At 35.9% G+C, this 15,091-nt stretch overlaps 1 protein-coding gene across 3 annotated transcripts in view; it reads left to right on the forward strand.

Moving 5' to 3' along the window:
• The window catches only part of LOC145248885 (uncharacterized), a 315,242-nt gene that overhangs the window by 180,491 nt on the left and 119,660 nt on the right, over positions 1–15,091 (forward strand). Inside the window, exon 1 of one of the 3 annotated variants that reach the window (XM_080110649.1) lies at positions 9,957–10,130. The exons of the other annotated variants lie outside the window; for them this stretch is intronic. Coding sequence (XP_079966775.1) covers positions 10,115–10,130 — 16 coding nt within the window. The 5' untranslated portion in view covers positions 9,957–10,114. Of the gene's footprint in view, positions 1–9,956; positions 10,131–15,091 lie in introns of those variants that run through there. 3 annotated transcript variants of the gene reach the window in all.

Below are 15,091 nucleotides of genomic sequence, written 5' to 3' on the forward strand. Positions count from 1 at the left end.
TACGGCTGACATATATTCGGTGGGTTTCTAACAGTATTTTGTACAGTTTATTTTAAACTAAATGTCACAAAATCACCGTGTTCAAGAGAGTCGGGCGCCATTTAAAATTTTCCAATGCATCGGTAAACACTATGTCTTTTTTAGCTGAATAAACATGTTACATTAACTAAAAACACTAAAAAAAAGTATCCAGTTAAGTAGAAAAGTAACTTATCTTGCCTTTGATAACATTTATTTGTTATATATTTGTTTTTTGACAACTTTTTCGAATCTGTGTACAGTAATACAAACCCGAATGTTCTTACTTTATTATTAATACGTTTGAAATTAACTAATCAATCCTCTCCCTTTCTCTCTTATGCTAGCGGGGAGACCCGGCGTTGCTCGCGATTGAATGATCAACGAATATTTCGCTTTCCCATATTTTTATTATCGAAATCTGTGAAATCGCCCTCCCCTCTTTCTTTTTATTTTTTTTTTAGTTTTATTTTTTTTAGTTTTATTTTTTTTAGTTTTATTTTTTTTTTATTTTTTTTTTTAGTTTTATTTTTTTTTTTAGTTTTATTTTTTTTTTTAGTTTTATTTTTTTTTCGTTTTATTTTTTTTTATTTTTTTATTTTTATTTTTATTTTTTTTTTTATTTTTTTTTTATTTATTTATTTTTTTTTTTATTTTTTTTTTTATAAATCAATTGATTGCCTGCGCTAGTTAGGGACTCCTCGCGGTGCACTGGGAGAAAGCTTCACATGTCTCCTCGCAGTGACTTAGTCGACAATACATTGTATTCTACATTGCACTGTAGAGAACCTACTGTTTTTATAAAATTACTTTTCTATATAACGACTTGAATCAAAGTTTAAAATCCAAAAGTCAAGTATCATGCTTCGATTAACGTGCCCCTGTTATATCAAAGAACCTACTGTTGATTTTATATGCCAGGCCTTTCTGCTTGTGTGATAATAAAATTTCTCCACTGCACTTTTAATGTTGCGTGTTAACTTCAATCAAAATTGTTCATTCTCTCATCGAATTTTATCCATTATCGATACTTATTGAAGGCATTCCGATAAAAAAAAGGCCTATCTAAAAACACTGGCAGATGCATAAAGAAGATTTGTGTGAAATGTCATCAAAATCAGTCCAGTCGTTTCGGAGTTCATAAAGAACGAACTTGCGCACACAAAGTTCTGTAAATGTTGGGGTGATTAATTGGAATCGGGCAAAACCGATTTCCTTAAATTATCTTTTTTATTTGATTTTGGTTTAAGAAACATCTTCCACTGCTTGTAGTAATAATAAATATTTATTTAAACTTTGTAGAGGACTAGGATATATAAATCCTAATCTCGTTACAAAAGAATAATGAAACGAATGGAATTGAAGGAAACAAAGACTCAATTGATGGATAAGATAAAAGTCGTTTATTTACTGTTGAAAGAATTAATGTTTTAGATATAACATGTGTTCATGTCCGCGCGGGTGTAACCATCGTTTGTTGCGGGACTGGTGATATAGGAGAAAGGAAATGTGTTTTTATCTCACGTTCGGGTCACTATCGTTTGTTCGCGCGTGGGAAAAGAAGTAATATAGTAGAAATGAGAATGATAGTCCAGCGTGTAGACAAAGAAGAGGATAGAGAGTTGACATCAGTTAAACTGCGCGCCATGTTAGAAGTCAGCTACGCAGTGGTGTTCTCAGGGACTAGTAGTAGATAGAGAGAGAAAGAGTGTAGGTACTGTCTGTTGGTCTTTTGTCCCACATAGTAGTAAATGGCGTGAGGTACGCGCCTGCGCGCCTGCCGAAACGGCGGCGGCTGCTGGTGCGCCGATTAACCACCTCGGAAAGGCAGGTCGGGAAAAGAAGCCGCTTGTTGCTCTTTCTTTTATAGGTGTTTCCGGTGGTCTTTTGCGCATGTGTGGATTTCCATTGAAAGGAAGTGACGTCCTTGTGTGCGTGTACATGTGTGTACATTAGCGTGTGTATATACGCGTGAATGTGAGTGTATGTACGCGTGTGGACGTGGGCGCATATGTTTGTGTGTGCTTATGTATATGACAAGTAATATAGCTTGAAATGTGAACGTGTGTTTTTGTGTGAGACTAGAAAAGGCTCGCGCAACTTCCAATAAGATTAAAATCTCTAGAATCAGGAATTTAGTATGGAATCGGTAAACATATTGAAATCGTCCCATCACTATATATATATATATATATATATATATATATATAAGGTTTTTGACAGGGTATGGCATGAAGGTCTTCTCAGGAAAATCAGTTTATACGGTATCACTGGAAGAATACTGAACATAATTAACTCCTTCTTAGATGAGAGAAAAATCCAGGTTGTCCTCGATGGTCGTACATCTAAACAATGATATAAATGTGAGAGTGCCTCAGGGGTCTATCCTTGAACCTCTATTATTCCTAATATTCATAAATGCCCTCCCTGACAAAATTGTCTGTGAGATGGGTATATATGCTGATGACACCATGCTCTATAACAGACACAACAGGAAATCAAATGAACACATATCTAAAGAAATGGCAGAAACACGAGAGGATGACCTCCAATCTGTAGTGGAATGGGGGCAAAAATGGATGGTCACATTCAATACTGTCAAGACTGAACTTGTTTCCTTCAATAACTACAAGAAACCTTCTCTACCACCAATAACAATGGCCAAAGACTCTTTATCTGAAAGCACAACTTTTAAACTCCTCGGCCTAACGTTCACAGGAAACATGAATTGAGACAATTGCCAGGACCGTTGCGAAAAAGGTAGGTTCTCTCTACCATGCTAGAAAGCTACTAACGCCCGAAAGTATCCTGTACCTCTATAAGGCCACCATTCGCCCATGTATGGAGTATTGTTGTCAGATTTGGGCTGGTGCATCTGCTACTAGTCTCTCACTCCTAGACAGGGTTAAAAAGAGAGTCGCCAACCTAATATGTCCTGAACTGTCATCCAAGCTTCAGCCTCTGTCCCATCGACGTAATGTAGCATCCCTCTGCCTGTTCTACAAGTACTTTAACAGTGAATGTTCCGACGAACTGCTAGCACTTGTACCCCCTCTACGTAAATACCCCGACCAGCAGCAAAATCCCACCTTCACAGTTGAGATCCCTAGATGTAAGAGAGCCTTCTACTCCAGTAGTTTCTTCCCCAGAACCGCTAGACTTTGGAATTCCCTTCCAGGTTCATGCGTCTCCAACTGTACTGACATGCAGAAGTTCAAGTGTAACGTGAACTGACATCTTGCTGTCCAACTCCCCACCTAGTACCCCTGTATCCTGTGTCCCTAATAGTAGCCCCCTACATCAAAGTGGCAATGTGCCTTGTTTGGGGTGAAAATGTAATAAAAAAAAATAAAAAATAAAAAAAAAATTTGCCGTTTGACATTGGAGGAACCGTAACCGGTGAGATTGTCTTTCCACCTTTTTGTTTTTACTCGTAGTGGTGTCTGTCGTCTTGCACTAAAATGTAAACGTCTTTTTCTTCTTACACGCGTTCGCAGAACCAACGCGTATCGGATTACGTGTTTTCACACAATCACCGAAAAGATGGTCTTCCTCTTTTCATCAAGCGCGAAACAAGTTTTCACAAGTGAATTGGTATTATTAGTAATACTAGTTTTTCTTTTCTTTTTTTTTTTTAGTAAGAGTAGTAGTAAGTAGTGGTGGTAGTAATTGTCGTAGTCGTCAGGGAGAGCAGCTGGGTTGGTGCTTTTTTTTTTTTTATCTTTTTCTTTTTTTACACATTTCTTCTTATCCCACCCACCCTTTCTCTTTCGTTGAAGCCCGAATCTCAAGACAGACAGACACAGATAGACAAGCGAAGTGGGAATAAAGTTATTTCTGGAATGGGACCCCGCCACACCCATCAATCACCTTTTTGGGACCCCCCCCCTTCTTTGTGTTTGCATGTCTAATTCTTTCCCATTCTTGCGCCATCTTCTTTCACTGATTTTTTCCCAAAATTTTAACTTGCTGAATTTGAGACAAAAATAGATTTCTTAGTATAAGTTATTTTTTATTTTTTTGTTTATCCATCCTCACTCCCACCTCTCGCCCTCTCTCCCCCACCTCTCGCCCTCTCTCCCCACCTCTCGCCCTCTCTCCCCACCTCTCGCCCTCTCTCCCCACCTCTCTCCCCACCTCTCGCCCTCTCTCCCCACCTCTCGCCCTCTCTCCCCACCTCTCGCCCTCTCCCTCCCACACCTCTCGCCCTCTCCCTCCCACACCTCTCGCCCTCTCCCTCCCTCCCACACCTCTCGCCCTCTCCCTCCCTCCCACACCTCTCGCCCTCTCCCTCCCCCACCCACCTCTCGCCCTCTCCCTCCCCCACCCACCTCTCGCCCTCTCTCCCCCCTCCCACCTCTCGCCCTCTCTCCCCCCTCCCACCTCTCGCCCTCTCTCCCCCCACCCACCTCTCGCCCTCTCTCCCCCCTCCCACCTCTCGCCCTCTCTCCCCCCACCCACCTCTCGCTCTCTCCCTCCCCCACCCACCTCTCGCCCTCTCTCCCCCCTCCCACCTCTCGCCCTCTCTCCCCCCTCCCACCTCTCGCCCTCTCTCCCCCCTCCCACCTCTCGCCCTCTCTCCCCCCTCCCACCTCTCGCCCTCTCTCCCCCCTCCCACCTCTCGCCCTCTCTCCCCCCTCCGACCTCTCTCCCCACTCCGACCTCTCTCCCCACTCCGACCTCTCTCCCCACTCCGACCTCTCTCCCTCTCTCCCACCTCCCACCTCTCGCCCTCTCTCCCACCTCTCGCCCTCTCTCCCACCTCTCTCCCACCTCTCGCCCTCTCTCCCACCTCTCGCCCTCTCTCCCACCTCTCGCCCTCTCTCCCACCTCTCGCCCTCTCTCCCACCTCTCGCCCTCTCTCCCACCTCTCGCCCTCTCTCCCACCTCTCGCCCTCTCGCCCTCTCTCCCACCTCTCGCCCTCTCTCCCTCTCGCCCTCTCTCCCACCTCTCGCCCTCTCTCCCACCTCTCGCCCTCTCTCCCACCTCTCGCCCTCTCTCCCACCTCTCGCCCTCTCTCCCACCTCTCGCCCTCTCTCCCACCTCTCGCCCTCTCTCCCACCTCTCGCCCTCTCTCCCACCTCTCGCCCTCTCTCCCACCTCTCCCACCTCTCGCCCTCTCTCCCACCTCTCCCCCTCTAAAAAAAAATGAATTTATTTTTCTTTTTTATATAAAAAGAAAACGTTAATTGTAAACATAAAAAGAAATTTTTTTTTTTTTTTGGGAGCATTAAAAAAAAAAACTGAAGTCGTATTAATAAATTTCTTGAACTACGTTTATTTAAAATTTTCACACAAAATTATAATTACAAAAAATATTTCTACTGTTTATTTTTATACGTTTCGCGTATTTTTTTATATGTAAGAGTCTAATATTTTCCTTGCTTGAATAAACGTGTAACTTTCAGCGTAACATGTTTTTTCTTTTTATATATATATAATCTTGAAAAATAAAAATGTTAATTTAAAAGCAGAAACACAGAAAATAATTAAGAAATGGTAAAAATTATACAAACGTTCACGATAGGAATGCTGGGAGGGTGGGGGGAGAAAACCAGTGCTCTCTATCTGAGTTCATTTTAAGACAGCCTTCTGACTTTGACATTTTGGGCTTCCGTAGAACCGACGCTGAGACGACTTCGTTTGTTTTATTGGAGTAGAAGCCAGAATCCTTCGCTTTGGGGGGCTAATTAAGCTTTTTTTCTTCTTTTTTTTTTGTACAAACAAGGTTTTTTTGTTTTGTTTTTTTTTAATTATCTTAGGACTTTGCTTTATCGCCCTTTTCTCCCCCTTTGAAGTAGACCCAGAAAACTAATATTTATTTTTCAAGGGATTTTACAATGGATTTATTCAACTTCAAAATTTAGCTGAACCCAACAGTTTCCGAATGTCGCCGCGCAAACATTTTTCATTATAACTCCCCCGCCCCCACGCGTAAAAATATTTTTTTCTTTTTGGAAATTAAATTGGAAATTAAAATTACTTTAGGCTATAATCGTTCATATACAAACAAAAAGTAGTCGGAAACCTACAAAAAAGAAATATATATATAACCCGGCTTTCAAAACTATACCCCCTCCCATCTTTTTTTTTTTCCGCCATTATTGCCCGTACCTTATACACTGTGATCACATTCTGTCTCAATAATTTGGCACCACTTTAGAAAGCCCTCTCGCTTGACCGTCGTGCATCCCCCAACCCGGTTAACAATTAGCTGAAATTCCACTGCCAGTTTCCTATACGCAAGCGCACGCATAAAACTTTCTTTTTCTTTCTCTTTCCTTTTTTCTTTCTCTTTCCTTTTATCTTTCTCTTTCCTTTTTTCTTTCTCTTTCCTTTTTTCTTTCTCTTTCCTTTTTTCTTTCTCTTTCCTTTTTTCTTTCTTTTTTCTTTCTCTTTCCTTTTTTCTTTCTTTTTTCTTTACTCTTTTTTTCTCTTGTTTCTTTTTTCTCTTGTTTCTTTTTTCTCTTGTTTCTTTTTTCTCTTGTTTCTTTTTTCTCTTGTTTCTTTTTTCTCTTGTTTCTTTTTTCTCTTGTTTCTTTTTTCTCTTGTTTCTTTTTTCTCTTGTTTCTTTTTTCTCTTGTTTCTTTTTTCTCTTGTTTCTTTTTTCTCTTGTTTCTTTTTTCTTTTGTTTCTTTTTTCTCTTGTTTCTTTTTTCTCTTGTTTCTTTTTTCTCTTGTTTCTTTTTTCTCTTGTTTCTTTTTTCTCTTGTTTCTTTTTTCTCTGTTTTTCTTTCTTTCTCTGTTTTTCTTTCTTTCTCTGTTTTTCTTTCTTTCTCTGTTTTTCTTTCTTTCTCTGTTTTTCTTTCTTTCTCTGTTTTTCTTTCTTTCTCTGTTTTTCTTTCTTTCTCTGTTTTTCTTTCTCTGTTTTTCTTTCTCTGTTTTTCTTTCTCTGTTTTTCTTTCTCTTTTTTTTCTTTCTCTTTTTTTTCTTTCTCTTTTTTTCTTTCTCTTTTTTTTCTTTCTCTTTTTTTTCTTTCTCTTTTTTTCTTTCTCTATGTTATTTCTTTCTCTATGTTCTTTCTTTCTCTATGTTCTTTCTTTCTCTATGTTCTTTCTTTCTCTATGTTCTTTCTTTCTCTATGTTCTTTCTTTCTCTATGTTCTTTCTTTCTCTATGTTCTTTCTTTCTCTATGTTCTTTCTTTCTCTATGTTCTTTCTTTCTCTATGTTCGTTCTTTCTCTATGTTCTTTCTTTCTCTATGTTCTTTCTTTCTCTATGTTCTTTCTTTCTCTATGTTCTTTCTTTCTCTATGTTCTTTCTTTCTCTATGTTCTTTCTTTCTCTATGTTCTTTCTTTCTCTATGTTCTTTCTTTCTCTATGTTCTTTCTTTCTCTATGTTCTTTCTTTCTCTATGTTCTTTCTTTCTCTATGTTCTTTCTTTCTCTATGTTTTTTCTTTCTCTATGTTCTTTCTTTCTCTATTTTTTCTTTCTCTATTTTTTCTTTCTCTATTTTTTCTTTCTCTATTTTTTCTTTCTCTATTTTTTCTTTCTCTATTTTTTCTTTCTCTATTTTTTCTTTCTCTATTTTTTCTTTCTCTATTTTTTCTTTCTCTATTTTTTCTTTCTCTATTTTTTCTTTCTCTATTTTTTCTTTCTCTATTTTTTCTTTCTCTATTTTTTCTTTCTCTATTTTTTCTTTCTCTATTTTTTCTTTCTCTATTTTTTCTTTCTCTATTTTTTCTTTCTCTATTTTTTCTTTCTCTATTTTTTCTTTCTCTATTTTTTCTTTCTCTATTTTTTCTTTCTCTATTTTTTCTTTCTCTATTTTTTCTTTCTCTATTTTTTCTTTCTCTATTTTTTCTTTCTCTATTTTTTCTTTCTCTATTTTTTCTTTCTCTATTTTTTCTTTCTCTATTTTTTCTTTCTCTATTTTTTCTTTCTCTATTTTTTCTTTCTCTATTTTTTCTTTCTCTATTTTTTCTTTCTCTATTTTTTCTTTCTCTATTTTTTCTTTCTCTATTTTTTCTTTCTCTATTTTTTCTTTCTCTATTTTTTCTTTCTTTCTCTATTTTTTCTTTCTTTCTCTATTTTTTCTTTCTTTCTCTTTCTTTCTCTCTCTTTTTCTTTCTCTCTTTTTTTCTTTCTCTCTTTTTTTCTTTCTCTCTTTTTTTCTTTCTCTCTTTTTTTCTTTCTCTCTTTTTTTCTTTCTCTCTTTTTTTCTTTCTCTCTTTTTTTCTTTCTCTCTTTTTTTCTTTCTCTCTTTTTTTCTTTCTCTCTTTTTTCTTTTTCTCTCTTTTTTCTTTTTCTCTTTTTTCTTTTTCTCTCTTTTTTCTCTCTCTCTCTTTTTTCTCTCTCTCTCTTTTTTCTCTCTCTCTCTTTTTTCTTTCTCTGTTATTTTTTCTTTCTCTGTTATTTTTTCTTTCTCTGTTATTTTTTCTTTCTCTGTTATTTTTTCTTTCTCTGTTATTTTTTCTTTCTCTGTTATTTTTTCTTTCTCTGTTATTTTTTCTTTCTCTGTTATTTTTTCTTTCTCTGTTATTTTTTCTTTCTCCGTTATTTTTTCTTTCTCTGTTATTTTTTCTTTCTCTGTTATTTTTTCTTTCTCTGTTATTTTTTCTTTCTCTGTTATTTTTTCTTTCTCTGTTATTTTTTCTTTCTCTGTTATTTTTTCTTTCTCTGTTATTTTTTCTTTCTCTGTTATTTTTTCTTTCTCTGTTATTTTTTCTTTCTCTGTTATTTTTTCTTTCTCTGTTATTTTTTCTTTCTCTGTTATTTTTTCTTTCTCTGTTATTTTTTCTTTCTCTGTCTTTTTTTCTTTCTCTGTCTTTTTTTCTTTCTCTGTCTTTTTTTCTTTCTCTGTCTTTTTTTCTTTCTCTGTCTTTTCTTTCTTTCTCTGTCTTTTCTTTCTTTCTCTGTCTTTTCTTTCTTTCTCTGTCTTTTCTTTCTTTCTCTGTCTTTTCTTTCTTTCTCTGTCTTTTCTTTCTTTCTCTGTCTTTTCTTTCTTTCTCTGTCTTTTCTTTCTTTCTCTGTCTTTTCTTTCTTTCTCTGTCTTTTCTTTCTTTCTCTGTCTTTTCTCTGTCTTTTCTCTGTCTTTTCTCTGTCTTTTCTCTGTCTTTTCTCTGTCTTTTCTCTGTCTTTTCTCTGTCTTTTCTCTCTCTTTTCTCTGTCTTTTCTCTCTCTTTTCTCTGTCTTTTCTCTCTTTTCTCTCTCTTTTCTTTTATTTCTTTTATTTTCTTTTATTTCTTTTATTTTCTTTTATTTCTTTTATTTTCTTTTATTTCTTTTATTTTCTTTCTTTTTCTTTTATTTTCTTTCTTTTTCTTTTATTTCTTTTATTTTCTTTCTTTTTCTTTTATTTCTTTTATTTTCTTTCTTTTTCTTTTTTTACTTTTTCCTTTTTTCTTTTCTTTTTTCTTTTCTCTTTTCTTTTCTCTTTCTTTTCTCTTTTCATTTCTCTTTTCACTTCTCTTTTCTCTTTTCACTTCTCTTTTCACTTCTCTTTTCTCTTTTCACTTCTTTCTCTTTTCACTTCTCTTTTCCTTTCTCTTTTCCTTTCTCTTTTCCTTTCTCTCTTTTCCTTTCTCTCTTTTCTTTTCTCTCTTTTCTTTTCTCTCTTTTCTTTTCTCTCTTTTCTTTTCTCTCTTTTCTTTTCTCTTTTTTCTTTTCTCTTTTTTCTTTTCTCTCTTTTCTTTTCTCTCTTTTCTTTTCTCTCTTTTCTTTTCTCTTTTTTCTTTTCTCTTTTTTCTTTTCTCTTTTTTCTTTTCTCTTTTTTCTTTTCTTTTTTTTCTTGAATCTCCTCACCCTCCCCCACTTTTTTTTATCATTTTCTCTTCACTAACTTATCCACGGTCCGTCTTCTTTGCCCATCCTTCAGATTTATTTTTTTTTTTTTTTTTTTTTTTTACGTCAATGAGGTGAAAGAGGGAGGGGGGCGAGACGTTCCCCATTTCCATCTCTTCACTCTCGGTCCTCAGCAACCACCACCTCCCACCCCCACGATTTCCCTCCTAGCACCACTTCCACCATCGCGCATGAGAATGCGTGTTGTTGTTTCTGAGTAAAAACTTTCTATCTTTTCAACTACTTTTCAAAAACCCGCTTCGTTGGAGAGTCTTTTACTACAGCTACATACCATTAGTATTTCGTGACATTTATGTTGTCCAATCCAGGTAGGAATGCGATACGATCACATTTTCGGGGGGGTTTCTTTGCTTTGCGACAGTGGTACTACTACTGGTCCTCTCTTGAAAATACGGTCTTTTATTTTGCGTTGTGTTATAGTCAGAAGCACAACGTGAATTTGGATTATAGTACTCGGCTTTCGCCTATAAACTTTAATTCAAACCAAGAATTCCTTTCGTACCAATTTAAAGGCTTCAAATTTACTTTCGGACATTAACGAATCCTGCCTTTTAATTACTCTTTTATTTTATTTTGTTTGTTTATTTATTTATCTATTTCGATGCTTGTGTAATATATCAGGTTTTCGAAGAAATGGATTTCTGATATAAAAAAAAAGGTAAAAAATTTGGTAAAACTATACAAACACCGTGACAGCGAATTAACCCTAACCCTAACCCTAAACCCTAAACCCTAACCCTAACCCTAACGCTGTCACGGTGTTTGTATAATAATACCAAAAATTTTACGACGTGCCCCAGCGTATTATTATAAACACTCCAACCTCTCCATGCTAAGAACGGCTTTCGAAATAACACCCAACCTCGAGAGCCGTTTTTAACATGGGGAGGCCGGAGGGGTTATATTACGCTGGGTCAGGTCGTAAAAAAAAAAATACAAAAAAAAAAAAAACGCTATTACATGAAAAACGGTCATGTAGAAAAATTATTACAAGTAAAAATAGAATTTATCGAGTGTTGTCATGGAAAAGTTGTGCGACCAATTCTGTACGACAGACCGACTTATCTTCCTTGCTTTCCTTGAAATCCGCCATTGAAAAAAAGTAAATGATCGATTTGTTTCTGAAAAATAGATCTACCGCATCTGCTACGAGATCGTTGTTTGTTTTTTTTTTTTTTTCGTAATTTTAGGAATTTATACGAAGTTCAACATCATACGTTAGTGCGTAATGTTTTCACCTGAAATGCATCCGGTATACTGCACAAGCACATGCATTTCTTTACTCTTTTCTCACGGGGAGTTGATGTGACACGAGCTCCCTTTTTAAGCAAGTACTCCACAAAAGGGATGAACTCTAAATAGTTACAAGAACTTGCCATCGGACTTGTTGTTGACATGACCTGGTGGGGTGCTTCTTCTCACGACTCTTGGGTGGATGTATTGTATCGCTAGGGGCAAACAGAATCATTCATACCCCTATTCGGAGCTTATAACATAAAAAAAAAAAATTATGTAGGTACAATATAAGTTTTTCTTCATCGGCGATTTCTTCGTGACTATGGGAATTTCGAAAGTAATTTTTGGACTAGAATTAAAGTTGCTTGGCTAAAGCCAAGTATTATTATTGTTCTGCGTTGCCGCGGAAACAAAAGAAAAATGGTATTTTTCGAAGGAGACGCTATTCTAAAAAAAATAACCTTGTGTGTTTTCCAAATCCATACTCCATTTTTATTTTATTTATTTTTTTTACTATTCATTATTTTTTGCCAGAACCTATTTCCCTGTCTTTCTTGCTAAAACTTTATGTATTGGTCAAAATTCCGTACTTCATCGTTCGTTGTGCTTGCTGGAGAGTATTTTTAGTGGAATTAGAAGTGTTGTTTTTTCTAACCGATAAACTGTTTTTACCCGGCGTCGTTGTCTTGGTTAAGAGAATCGGGTGGATGTATTTAGTCAAGACCGTCTTAAAAGACAATATATAACGAAGGCCACGATTTAGTTCCCTCCTACTGCAAGAACTTGGACACCAGGGTCGAAAAGTAGAATTGAGAAGTCAGCCCCTCCCTCCGCTCGCCCCGAGAGGAATGGCACTCTGACCTAAAATAAGTGCCTAGCCAGTTCCGTCGGCATTCACTGGCAAAGGCACCTCAGGCGACCAGCAAAAAGAAAATCTTCTCAAAGAGCGTGTCGCGTGGAGGATATGGAAAAATAATTTCAAACCTAGTCATTCTTTCCTTTTTTAATAGGATTTTTTGGTGCTTAAATCGTCAAGTTAAATTCGATTTTTACGATGTATCTATTAAATCGTCAGGTGAAAGTACAGAATAGTTACAAAACACCCTCCCCCCCATGTTAAGAAGGGTTTTGTAAATGTTATTTCAATGTGGTAACATAGCACAAGTACCGATTTTTAAAAATTTGTTTTTGTTTTTTGTTTTTTATTTCGATAAATAGACTATTAATAATTAGATTTAAAAAAATAAAAATCGAAGTGTATTTATCAAAGTTACGCGACGTAACTTACGCGTAGGCGAGAAACGCATACATCGTCTGATAGTTTGTATTGATAGGTATCCAAACCATTATAATTTGTTTCTTAAATTCTGTACTTATTGGCACTGTTTGCGCTGAAATGTTATTTAGAAGGGGATTTTTTGTAACTACTCTGTACTTCCACCTAACAATTTAATAAACAAAATATACCGTACGTAAACTTGAATTTAACTTCAAAATATTTTTTTTAATTAGCATGCTTGCTACTGTCTCTGCATAAGCACCTTAAAATCTATAAATTTGGACTTTATTCAAAGTTTGGTTAAGATATACCCCAATCCCCAATATTATATAGATTTTTGATAAATAAAATTATTGGCATTTTTAGCGTAGCAAACAAAACGAAAAAGTGGCCAAAAGCTTTTTTGTTTTTTTAGTACCCAGCAGCGTAGTATAAACACCCCCTCAACCTCTCCATGTTAAGAACAGCTTTCGGAAATAAACACCCCCAACCTCCCCATGTTAAATGTTACCAAACGCAATATGTTACTCTTCTACCTACCTGGATAAGTTTTTTAACTGAGTTTAAAGCGTTCATTTTATTTCATATACGAGTAGTGGTCTTAAAGAAAAAAAATGGCTGATATTATATGATCTGGGTGAGTCGACAATCGCTCAAAAATCGAAAATTAAACTAAATATCCGCCGAATGAATGTCGCGTCGTCGTGGTGACTCGATATTACTTGTTCCAAATTAAATAAACGCTTTAAAATAAGTTAAAACTTCAAGTAGATAATAGTGCACTACTGCAGTCACTGCACGGTGCACTGCAGTGCACTGCACCGCTGCTGCAGTGCTGCACATACGACGTGCCCCACTGCCCCACTGCCCCAGCGTATTATGAACACCACAACCTCCCATGTTAAGAACGGCTTTCGGTATAAATACCCTCCAACCTCCTCATGTTAAGAACGACTTTCGAGATTGGGGATGCTTATTCCGAAAGCCGTTCTTAACATGAGATTGGTGTGCTTATAATACGCAGAGGCACGCCGTAAAAATTAGCCGTAACTTATTTGACGTTGGTAACATTTATTTGTAAAATATTTGTTTTTTTGCTTTTTCGTTGGAAAGCGATCACCAAAATTACTATGATTTAATAAAGATTTAGCAGTTAAATTACATGAAAACATTTTTCCATAGCCTCTCTTTGACACGGTAAGTTTGGGAAAAGGAGTTAAAAATAAAAAAATATATATACAAAATACTGTTAAAAACCCACCGAATATATGTCAACCCATGTCACGGTAACATATATTGAGCGAATTTTTAACCGTATTTTGTCTAGTTTTTTTTTTTTATTTATAACTCCTGTTCCAAAACTTACCGTATCAAAGAGAGTCTGGTGCCATTTTAAATTTTCCAATACATCGGTAAACGTCGCAAGTTTTTCGAGCTGAATAAACATGTTACATTAAATAAAAATACTAAAAACATATCCAGTTAGGTAGAAAAGTAACTTATCTTGCCTTTTGATAGCATTTATTTGTTATATATTTGTTTTTTAACAACTTTTTTCGAATCTGTGTACAGTAAAACAAACCCACATTTTTTTCGTAGTTAGAAAGGTTATGTCATGATTTCCACGGTTATGTTTACGAAATATGTTCCGATCCGTTCTGATATCGGGCACCATTTTACAAGACATGGCGAATAGAACCCCTCATCCATCGTAACTACGAAAAATAAGACTATAACTTGTAACGTATTTCGGTGCTTCTACACTTTATCGCCGAAACTGGAGACGCCATTTTATTTCGAGCACCTGTCGATTAGAATCAGAGAGAGAAATCAGTATTTTAAACTATGGCCGAAGTTAGAAATAACAAAATTAAACTAGATAAACTTCCGAAAAGAAATATGAAAAAACAGTAAAGAAAGTGAAAGAGAACATATATCCATAATTGCTTAATTGGAAATGTTTCGATTTAATTAATGAAAATGGGAAAGTTTTTCATTTAATTTTAGGTTAATTTATTCTTTTCGGAAGCAATCGTTCTCCAGTTTAATTTTTTTGTTATTTATTTCATGCTTCGCACATAGTTTAAAATATTGAATTTTAACAGCAGGCGATTTTAACAGCAGGTGCGTGAAATAAAACGGCGTCTCCAGTTTCGGCGATAAAGGGTAGAAGTATCCGTATTTCTTTAAGTAACCTTATTTATGCCAAAGTAATAGTAGAATATGGAATTGGTATTCATCGTTTCCCATACTGTACCGAAAGACGGGGATCGATTTACAAGATAAATTTATAAACAAAACTATTATAAGTTAGAAAACTTTTCTTTGTTTTTTTTTTTATAGGATTTTCAAGGATGTTTATACTATATCTTTTTATTAAACTGTTAGGTGAAAAAAGCACACTATTGCTAAAAAGAAAAAAAAAACTATCCACATGTTAAGAATTTCGGCAGACTTGAACGAGACCCCCCCCCCGATGAATGGCTTTCGGAATAAACATCCCCCCAACCTCCCCATGTTAAGAACAGCTTTCGTTTTGCAATTTTTTTCAGTGGATTACTCACTAATATGTAGGGTGGGGGTGGGGGTGATTCTCGTTCAGGTCCGCCGCGATTCCTAAATAGCGTTATTATTTCAACTCAGTCCGTATTCCGCATAAGTACACAAATTTTATTTTTAAAATTTTGTTTTCAGCACTGAATAGGAATATTGTTCAAAAATCGAGATTTGATAGTTCTGTACTTTACGCCAAAG

Source organism: Euprymna scolopes, chromosome 27 (genome assembly GCF_053919585.1).
Source record: "Euprymna scolopes isolate OS-2025 chromosome 27, ASM5391958v1, whole genome shotgun sequence".
Classification (NCBI taxonomy): domain Eukaryota; kingdom Metazoa; phylum Mollusca; class Cephalopoda; order Sepiida; family Sepiolidae; genus Euprymna; species Euprymna scolopes.